We start from the raw sequence: 11,389 nt of genomic DNA on the forward strand, positions 1-11,389 counted from the left end.
GAGGAGAGAGAGAGAGAGGGAGAGAGAGAGAAAGGAGAAATACGGACAAGAAAGAAAAAAATTAGGTATTTTATTATTTTGAAATATTACACATCATTATCATATCATCAAATTATATTTTTTATTCGAATCAAATTTATATTTAAAAATTTTGATGCGATAATTTTGAACTAAAATATTTGCATATTATTAAAAGCTTCAAAATAAATTAATTAAAATGATAAATGCTTATTTGTATATTTGTTGTAAAACTGCACGGTTATTTTATATTAACATGGAAAGTAATATAACGTCAGGTTAATAATAGTACTTGGTTTTTTTCTTTCCTTCCATTTAATAAGCCTAAGCCTAAGGGATAGCATAGAATCGTATGTTGGCCATTGATATATTTTCAACCTAATGATTAGGTTGATTTTGATTATTGGCTAATTATTGCATTACTAATTAATATTACTTGATTAATTAAAATGTTACACACTCAATACTTGTGAAATGTTTCTGGTTTACTGGTTAACTTTCAAATATTAAAAAAAAAGCCAATATTCTAATAAAAAAAAAAAAAAAACAAGAAGTGATGATTTAAAAATGTAATCATTCCATTTTTCTTTCAATTCATCGATAGTTTATCTTTAATTTTCATTTTCTTTTCAATTTCGAAAACTAAATTAATTTCTCATCGAAATTTAAAAATTTGAATATTTTAAATTTTCAAAAGATATTAATTTTTCTTTTTTTTTGATAAGGATTTGTTTCATTATCATTGTGTTGGTTCATATCAACAATAATTGTTTGGATTTGTAAACGAGGTACTCGTCGAAGAGAGCATTTAGAATCTCTTGAACATCGAAAACAAATGGCTAAATTGGAGCAATTACGACGATTGCGCAATAGTGAAGGCTTGAATTTTCATTTTATTTTATTTAAATTAAAAAAAAACTATCAGTGACATAACAATTTTAGTCTTTTACTTAATTAATCAATTAATTAGAATTAGTTAAATGGAATTGACCAATTGAGGACATAGAAAAAAGAAAGGAAAAAAACAGGATTCGGTTTAACATTAATGATAAGTTAATTGAACAGTGCTGATTCAGAATTAGAGTTTATAAATGTACAAAGCCTTCATTATCCTATTCTATTTATACTCTGTTATCGATAAAACTATTAAGACAATTTATTAAGTGATAAGATTACAGCAAACGGTTGATTAATTAGAATTTTCTTTTTTTTTAAACATTGTTTTTGAATATTTTTATCATTCTTTTGACGGAATATATTTCTTGGTGGAACAATTTCCTTTGTTCTTTTTTTCTTTTTGGCAATATTAACGGTTTTTCCATCCTCCGAAAACCGGTTTTTATTCTTTTTTTTTTACAAGAAATGTAAACTAACGAAGGAAGAACCGGAAAAAGTGCAAGTAAAAAACAAGTCAAAGAACCATCTAATTACACAATTAAAACAATTGATTAAAATGAAAGATCTTTGTAAATTTTTGAGCTTGAAATATTTGGAGGAAAATATTCGAATTTTACACTAATATGGATTAAATTCAGGGATTAAATTCGGAAAATTTTTCAGGAATGGATTCTGGAAGAGGAGAAGAGTAAGTGAAAATTTGTCCAATATTTAGTTTTTTAATAAAGGCTATGTTGATTGAAGTGTGCGTACAATTTCGTGTTTTGCTAAAATAATATCCAACAAAGAAAATGAAAAAAATATGAGATTTATTGAAGTAATAAGTTAAAATTGATCACAAATCAATCAATAATTAATCAATTAATTAATTATTCAAGATATTGAAGATATTTCGAATTTAAATTGATATTTAGTAAAATAAAAATGATATCATCTATTTTTTCGATAGGAAATTAAGTTAGATTTTACGTTTCATAAAGATTTAATTCGTATGCTAAATGTTTCGTAAATTTATCTTAAATAGATTTATTTAAAAATAATTGAAAATTTGTTCACTTTTTTGTTTTAAAGATTTGATGCATTATATGCCAAAGAGCGTGAAAAACGAATTGGAAGAGAGCAATTGCGTCGAAAACGAGTATATGTTAATTTCAAAATTTAAATTAATTTAAAAAATATTTCAAATTTAAATATATTAATTGAAATGTAAAAATATCATAAAAACATTAAAGAATTCTTTTTCTTTCTTTTTTTTTTTTTTTTACAGTATGATATACAAAAGAAGGATGGATTGAAGAATGTGAAACGTATAGATGCAAAAAGTATTCGGGATGTACTACGTAAACGATTAAAAAGAGAACGAATTGATAACCAACATCAACAACAAGATGATAAGACTAATTATAGAAGTGATAATGTTGACAATGAAAATGATAGGAGTAATAGCCAACGGAAAAGTTATAATTACAAAAATCATGGAGGTCAACAAGTGCAGGTTTATGTTATTTTATACATTCAATAAAATGATATTATTTTATCCGTATTGTAATTGATAAAATTTTACACTCGAATGATAATATGCAAATGAATTCTATGATAAGTTTACAGGCAATGAAAAAGGAAAAGAAGAAAGGCAGCTTATTCCGAGCTAAATTACGTGAACTTTCTATGAGTTCTCGAACTAGACGAAAAAAAGAACTGGGTAAAAAAAGGAAATTAAAAAAAACCATTCAATAAAAACTAAAGTCATTTAATCGTTTTAAATTTAACAAAACTGAAATTCGTAGTGAAAATATTATTTCGATATTTGAATATTTACTTATCAACTTAATTATGATCTTAAATATGCACACAAAAGAAGTATGAATGTAATGACAAGAAATGAATAAATGAAAAGCTTAATAAATGAAAGATTAAATAAATCAACCAATCAATAAAATAACTTTTTAAAATGAGATAATCAGTCAGCGAAGTCGTAAAACTTTTAAAATATTTTAAATTATGCTAAAACTTTGCTAATTAACATCAGACAAATAAAAATATGCAAATTATTGTAAGTTGTTTTTAGATAGTTTACGCACTGAATCAACTCAAGAACCATCGTCGGGTAAAAATTTCAAATTTAAACAGCTACCTTAAATGTTGCCCTCATTAAATCAATTGATTATTAATTAATTACATTAGATAGTATATCATTGAGGAAAATGTAAAATTTTCAGAAAATAAGGGAAATTTAACGAATTTCAACGAAACATTTCCTACTTCCCGCAGGTTATTTCATTTAATTTTATGAAATAACTAGAAACGTTTTTTTTTCCTGACAGTATAGTTTTAATAATTTAAAAATATCGAAATAAAAGTAAATCTGATTAATTGTAATGATTATGATAATTTATAATCAATTCACAATGATTGTAATTAGCCATGTGCTAATTAAGTTAAGTATTCTTTGATGAGAAACAAAATTCGTCTTATTTCTTATTTTGGAAAATGCTCTTTCCAGGTCATTGACTGAGGTAAATATGCAAAAGAAAAAAAAAAAGGCATATCATAATCTTTGACAAATTACATGACAATATGAATTTGTTAATTAGTAATACTACGATAACTTTGCTAAAAATCTCACCATCTGTTAATCCAAAATACTTTCTTAGTAATTTAACAAATTTTGATAAGTTGATTTGATACTATCATTATTAAAGAAAAATTACTGATTCGATACTGCCACAATGGGAGAAATTATTAAATTGATAATGTAAATAAGATTATAATAATCAAAATGATAACATCTGATATTATCACTTTAAGAAAACTATTCATTTAATATAATTAATATGATGAAAATTAATGGCTTAATTTAGAAATGAACCATCATCAAGTGAAAGATCAATAACAGCTGCAGAGGTAAATCTTTAATCGGTAACAAGTTTTGCATATTTAAATGATGAAAAAGTTATGGAATGATGTAAATGAATATATTTAAGTCAATAAAGGAAAGTCCAGGCTCATGGCTATTTAAATCACCCAAAAGACGAAAGAAGGAATGGCTTCAACGACAACTAAATTTACGCCGAAGTATGGCTAATTTCTCAGAAAATTTCAATATTTTTAATGATTGATTAATTTCGAATTGTTTATTTATCAAAAAATATCATAATTTTAGAGATGAGAACACAAACATTTTCATCTAAAAGACCGCAACTAATCCGTCATCGGGACAATGCACCAAATAGATTGTTGACATCGCCTAAACGGTTTACTACTGAAGTTTTCAGTTTTTTATTTGTTTTTATTTCAACAAAGTATCAAAAATTTATCAGCCTAATAGAAATAGATAAATTTTAAAAGTTAATTTTAACAAGCCTAAGATTCCTTTCTTATTTACTATAATATTATCATATCAGATGATTAAATAAATGATAAAGCATTAGTTACTTTATAATGATAAAGCATCAAAATAAACAATCTATACATGAACAAAATTAGCAAATTATGATAGGTTGGAGGCAAGTCTGTCAACATCCCAAATGGATGGTATCTCAACAGCTCATGCTAGGAATCAAACTCGAAGTTCATCGGAGAGGATTGCAAAAAGTCGAAGAAGCCATCAGACAGCTAAAACAGCAAGAAGTATTGTGGAAGAAGATTTGACGAAACGCTTACAACAAATGGTTGACAAGTCTTTTTTTTCTTTTCATTGTTTTTTTGTTTGTTTACAAATTTGATTTTAAAAAACAAATGAAAGATTTAAGTACTGAAATAATTCCAGAATTATTGGATAATATCCCATATATTGTCAATGAATTTACACAAATATAAATCAATTATTGATATAGTTGGGATGATTAGAAAGGAAATTTTTGTTGTTATGAAATTGAGAAATGTTAAATTGAAGGATTACAAGTTGACACCCACAAAAACTGCGAAAACAAGATCTGAGAGATCTGGAAGGTCTATTACAACTTCAAGCGGCAGGTATTTGAAATAATGCATTTAAATGTCACTTTAAATAATAATTCAATAAATGGCTTTTTGGTTACGTAAACTTTTATGGTACACGTATGAAGATGTGACGTACAGGAAATGGCTAATGTTTTGTAGAAAATCTAAGTTTCAGATCAAGCAATTCAAAAACACTAAATAGCAGTAGTAGTGGTACATCAGTAAGAAGTTCGAGACGTCGACATGTGGAATTTGTCGAAACGTCAAAATCACCATCTAGCCAAAGCCAAAGGACACGACATCAGAAGTTCAATAAACGAAGTTTTGCAAACAAGCCTAAATATTCCAACAAAAGTAACCATCAGCTATTACAGAGACATCAGAAAATGGATGAAGATAGCAAATATCACTCCCAATCACAAAGTGTTAATCATAACATAACTGATAGCACTGTTACCGCTCGTAGTATTTCGAGGCAATCAAAGGGAAAATTATCATCAGAATCCGAAAAAGGAATTTTAGAATCCGAAGTAAATGAGGGAATTTCTGCACGAAGCTTAAAAGACAAAAGAGTGATCAGTAATAGACGAAAAAGAAGAAAAAAACAATTAACAAAGGTAGATGACTTACGAAAAATGAAAAGCAAAGAAGAAGGAAATTTGAAGAAGGCATTAAACCATCGATTAAAGTTGGAGAAGAAATTTGAAAATGAGAAGGAAGAATTTATAAAAAGAAAGAAGAAAAAGAAGGAGAAGAAGACAAAAGAACAATTAGGAAAACATAAAAAGAGGACGATTAAGCATTTATCAAATACTTCAACTGATGATAAAGTAAAAAGAAGTTCAATTGAAAGGTCAAATGAAAAATTAACCAAAACATTGCCATTGTCATTTTCAAAAAGTAAAAAATTAAGAAAAAATCATCATGATGATAGAGATTTTAGTCAAGAAATGATAAAGACTGCAAAATTAGCTAAAAGATTAACTCGTAATGATATCAAAAAATCTACCAAAGAAGCAAAGAATAAAATTTCAAAGAAATTTAATCGAAATTCAAATGTGATCATATATTCAGATAAGGAAGAAAAATCTGATCGGAAAATTTCCGCTTCTTCTAAATCTAATTCAGGAAGGAATGGAATAAATACAAAAAGCAAAATACGTTCGAATCGTGCTAATAATGCTTCAGCAAAAACTATCATACCAAAGGACACTTCGTTAAATCATTTGTCACAAATTCCTGAAAGGAAATTAGATTCATCGTCACTTTCAAGTAAATCTAAGACATCTGAAACTAAAAAGGCTTCAATGAATCAGAAATTCCGGAATAAACCTAAAAAAGGCAATGTCAAGAAATTAAAGAGGAAAAACGGAAAAAATTGACGAATTTGGAAGGTATTCGAATTTAAGCTCAAATAGATCTCACAAGGATAATTCAAATGGTAACTTTAAAAGTTTGATAAATAAGAGAAAAGCTAACATTATCAAATGTTCAAAAGGAAGCATGAAAAAACAAATCCGGCAATATTCCGGAGAGAAGGATCAAAAATTAGATTGTGATGAACAGGAAGTTTTTGAACTTCAACAATTGATTGATAGATGAAAATGCGAGGAAAGATGTGAGAAGTGATGAACCATTTAGGGCAGTAATGAACAAATACCGGAATTTATGATAAATCAATAATAAAGGTATGCTAAATTTAGGAAAAAAACGGAAAAGGACAGGAACAGAATCAAATTCATGTGGTGTTTTTATGAAAACGTGTGAAAGGTAAAGAAAAACTTCTTACATTTTCAAATAGCATCAATAATATCATAGATAAAAAGTATCAATTGTGATAATTTGAATTCATGTCATTCACGTCGTTTACGTACGTGTGTCGTTGTCAACAAATTTGAATTCATGTCATTCACGTCGTTTACGTACGTGTGTCGTTGTCAACAAACGTGAGGTGTTGCATTTCAATTCACTTTTATCGTTATTTAACAAAAATAATGAATATATCTAATGCTGCGGATTTTTTTTTTTACAGTAGGATTTGATCAATAAATGAATGAATCCATCCAATTAGCTCATATATTCATATGAGTGATATAGTAAAAGTATTATCACCCTTATCAACTGATAATTTTCAAACTCTAGCACTATGATAAAAAATAAATTCGTCGATCCATGGTAGTCATACAGTAATAATGAATAGCTTCATAATATGATATTTGATAATAAATGATATGATTTTCATTTTATTCACCATTTTTGTAATCATACAGTAAACTAAATTCTCTGTCAAATGAGCAATGTTAAAATGTTATCATAAATTGAAATATTCCATTGATTATTATCTGATCTCATCAACGTTGTATGAATAAAAGAAAGATAATAGATATGGCATATTACGGTAGATAAATAAGGTGTAGTTGTGATCGATTACAGTATCAAATTATAACAACGAATGCATCGATGATATTGTAATATCTGTAGGATTAGTTACAATAATTGTAATATTTTGTTAATAACTTTTTATCACAAAAACGATTTCATTTATCGATTATATATTCAAAAATAATTGATGCTAAATTAAGTAATTCATTCTATTTTAACTGATTAATTTATTTCTGATGAAAGAATTGTGCCATTTAAAATTTTTTTTGTTTAATTTTTTTCTCTCTTCGGAAATTTTTACAATAATTTTTAAAAGCAAATTATATGAAAAGATAAAAAAGATAGATGTTAACGGTGTAAACGAATAAAATTATGGAGCAATTAGTTACTGTAAAAAAGCGCATTGTTAATTATTATGAAATGATGATTGTCAAACAAACTTAATGTGACAATATATCGTACAAGTTTCACATATATTTCTGGAATATTTTATAAAACTTTAAAATTTTAATTATCATTTTTAGTATATGTCAAATTAGCTTTTTATATTTGCTATGATGCTAAATACTGAAATTGTCACTTCAGTGATATTGAATAACTTTTCACTTATTTCAAGTAACTTATCATTAAATAAATTTAAAATTACATTAAGTATTATATTATCGAACAATTTTCGGCTTATATCAAATAATTTGTCATTGGATAACGTTCCATTTCATCTTCCCTTTTATTAATCTTAGCAAAAATTCGATTCAAATCCGTAGCACTTTTTCCCCTCATCCAATTACAATTAATCATCATTCATTTGCATAGCATGAATAAACTTTGGAAAAAAATTTTTCATCCCTTCCAAAATATTAAATTATTAAGTTCAATTTATCCAGATCGATTAAAATTTTTAATACAAAATATGTGAAATTTAAATTATTTAATTTTAATTATCCTGTAAATAAAGTTAATCTTGTTGATATGCTTGAAGTTTCAGATAAATATTCCAATTGAATTAACTTCAACCTTACTAATTCTACTAATTTTTTACCGGAATTATATAACTAATTGTATAACTTAAATTTTAACTCAATTTTTTTCTTTTGTAAAATAAATTTATAATTTTGGATGTTTCCTTTGGTAATTAATAATCTAAATAGCTCATATTGTTCGATTTTTTTTTTGTAATTTCGAGAAATTTTTGTTTTTTTTCTTCGCATAATAAATTATTTTTGAAGAAAAATAACTTCTTTTGTTTACTTTTAAATGTTGTTAATATACAAATAGGTATTTGAATGGGAGAATATTCTGGAATGAAAAAAGTCGATAAGAATTGGATTTATGTTGAAGAGAAAAGAGCTGATTGATTTAGTCCCGGTTTTCCCGGAGGACATACTTTTCCTGAGATAAACATTCTCCTTCCTTTTCTCAAAATATCTACAATAGATTTCTTTGAATTTTTTGATTTGTCGCATAAAATATCAAACTTTTTTTTCCATTTTACAATTTTACACAATGATTAATTGATGTTTTCCGAAAATTTTGTCACCTCTTTTTCACCAAAAATTTGTCATATCTTTTATCATATCATTCTCATTCATTTTATTACATCTTTCCTTGTTATTTTCTTTCAACCAAAATCGAAAATAAAATAAGTAAATGAATCTTTTTTTTAATTTCTGATACCAAATAAATCTTTTACCATTAATATATATGAAATAGAATATGTTGTTACGATGTCACGATCATTAATTAAGTGGAAATTTTTAATCATTACTACTTAATTGGTACACTATAGATTTTCAATTTATATTTTAATTTAAGAGCTTTCCCGAATGGTATTTCCAATTTAATTTACAATATCTATTAATATATGATATATTATTTCAAATTTTGAAGTAGCATAAAAGTTTTGCTTTTTTTTCAACTTTTAATATAAAACTAATTTCAAATTATATTGCTTTGAGGATATGAAGGCAATCGTTCATTCCTGTCAATTCATTTAAATTCTGAATTCAGCCAATTTTTGTCTGGATCCGGCAATTCCTTCATCATTATTCCATTTATCTGGATCCGGCAATTCCTTTATCATCATTTCACAAATGTTTTAGTTGTATCGAGATGGTGAAAACAAATGATTTTAATTTAGTTGCTCATGGATGCATAACTGATGAGTAATAGTCATAGCATAGGGTTTAAAAATGATAAATACCCATTCATCATCACTTCAATCATCCGTTACAATCAACCGGTTAAAAGCAATTCACTTGATTATTTCCTGAATGATGGAGTGTTGAAGCATCAATTGGATTGCTTCTCGAATTTTTCCGCTTCATTTAAAGCTTTTCCAGGAAATGACGAGAAAAGCAATATTTCATACCTTTCCTAACTAATATTCATCAATGATTTTCTCAATTGCAAAGTGATTGTTTCTAGTACGGTAACAATAAATATATTAATGAGAAGCCAAATGTTTGACAAACAAAAAGAATGATGACAAGGTTGACAATTGAAGTAACTGAAATGAAACATTCAACAAATGGTTTCAATAATGAATTTTCCGTTTAAATAAATGTTCCTTTCTCTTTTTTTTTTTTTGAACTCTGAACTCTTTGAAATAATTGCCATTTGTTCGTTTATCTTTCATATTTTTGCCTAAATTTTAAAAAAATCCCTGATTTGATAAGGAGAAAAAAGAAAAAGCAAAGAGGTAAAGTAAAACGAAATAAAGTAAAAATAAAGAAAAAGAATGGAAATTACTAATAAAGAAGGGAAAAAAGAGAGGGAGAGAGAGAAAAACAAATGAAAAGATGGAAAGATTTGAAAGCTTTGAAGTACAAATCATCTTATTACGTTTATTTTGAAGATTAATTTTAAACAAATTTATAGCACAACAAGATGGGAAAATATGTGTCATTGTATTTCGTGTCACCTTCAACGACAACATTTTCCATTGCTTTCATTTGAAATTAACAAATAGAAATAATGGGAAAGGAATCACAAATATATATTGCATGCATGTATTGCATTTTGCAATACATGCAATACATGCATATAAGGCTGCTCATCAAAATGACAATAAGATTGCCAAACATGGAAAATGTTATAGGAAGTGATGAATATGGATGAATTAAGAAAACTATCCGACTCTTCCCTCTTCCTCTTTTTGAGGTAGAAGGAGTGATTTGACATGTGTGACAAATATATGGGATTAATTAAATGACAATAATGTGAAAGCTGTGACATATTAAGGGATAATTGCAAAAGCATTCGTTCAACAATGAAACCAACCAGTTTTCTTTCATTACAACGCTAATATTATTACAATATCATACATTTTCCTCATTATTTTTATTGCTGTTGTTACTATCATTATTGTTATTGTTATTGTTACTGTTATTGTTGTTCTTGTTGTTGCTGTCGTTGTTCCTGTTCTTGCTATTGTTATTGTTGTTATTGTTGCTACTATCATTGTTATTGTTATTGTTGTTGTTAGTGAATATTTACTAGTTGTCAAACAATAAGCAAAAAAACTCTCGAGAATTTAATCATTAAATGAGTGTAATTTGAATTATCGAATTTAATCTAATTCAAATTCAGTTTTAATTGATAACTTATTATTAAGTTTAATTGAATTAAGTATGCATGAAAATTTATGCGTTATTATAACAATAATAATGATAATATATTTTGATTGGTTTTGTATAACTTTATAAATGTAAAAGAAATTGTTTTGATATTGAAAAGATACAATTAATTAAAAATTGCGAATATAAATGAGAAAGATTTAAAATGAAAAAAAAAATGTGCAAAAAAGGGAAGAGATAAATAAATTAAATAATAGTTGTAGATATTATTGTTAAATGTGTATTTAAATTAACAGGAATGCGTTGTTGTCGCATGTGATACGGTAAGATAATGATAATAAAGGAAAGGAGATGAGTAAAGTTGAGAGAAAGCAGATAAAAGCTAAGATATGTGACATATTTCGTGCTAATAACAAATGTAATATTTATTTAATGTTGCTGTCGTTTTTGTTTTTTTTTTTTTTTTTCTTTCTTTTTTTCCTTATTTTCTTTTTTTCCTTTTTGGTATTGTAAAGTTTTTGCTATTCCGCCCTATAGAGCTATGTATTGATTAAAGATATATACATATATATTTT

At 26.3% G+C, this 11,389-nt stretch overlaps 3 protein-coding genes across 3 annotated transcripts; 2 read left to right on the forward strand and 1 right to left on the reverse strand.

Annotated features, from left to right (window-relative positions):
- Positions 1-1,580: 1,580 nt before the first annotated feature.
- LOAG_08957 (hypothetical protein) lies at positions 1,581-3,054 on the forward strand (the record flags this gene model as incomplete). Its single annotated transcript, XM_003144487.1, has 5 exons — positions 1,581-1,603; positions 1,987-2,053; positions 2,183-2,410; positions 2,524-2,617; positions 2,984-3,054. The coding sequence occupies 5 exons, from the start codon at positions 1,581-1,583 to the stop codon at positions 3,052-3,054; spliced, it is 483 nt and encodes a 160-aa protein (XP_003144535.1).
- An 830-nt stretch (positions 3,055-3,884) lies between these two features.
- Positions 3,885-6,239, forward strand: LOAG_08958 (hypothetical protein; the record flags this gene model as incomplete). The annotated part of the gene is made up of 5 exons (XM_003144488.1): positions 3,885-3,990; positions 4,079-4,169; positions 4,415-4,586; positions 4,811-4,890; positions 5,033-6,239. 5 exons carry the CDS (start codon positions 3,885-3,887, stop codon positions 6,237-6,239), a joined length of 1,656 nt encoding a protein of 551 aa, XP_003144536.1.
- A 4,292-nt stretch (positions 6,240-10,531) lies between these two features.
- LOAG_08959 (hypothetical protein) lies at positions 10,532-10,699 on the reverse strand (the record flags this gene model as incomplete). The annotated part of the gene is made up of 1 exon (XM_003144489.1): positions 10,532-10,699. One exon carries the CDS (start codon positions 10,697-10,699, stop codon positions 10,532-10,534), a length of 168 nt encoding a protein of 55 aa, XP_003144537.1.
- Positions 10,700-11,389: the final 690 nt, after the last annotated feature.

The sequence above is a fragment of the Loa loa genome, assembly GCF_000183805.2.
Source record: "Loa loa unplaced genomic scaffold supercont3.274, whole genome shotgun sequence".
NCBI lineage: Eukaryota > Metazoa > Nematoda > Chromadorea > Rhabditida > Onchocercidae > Loa > Loa loa.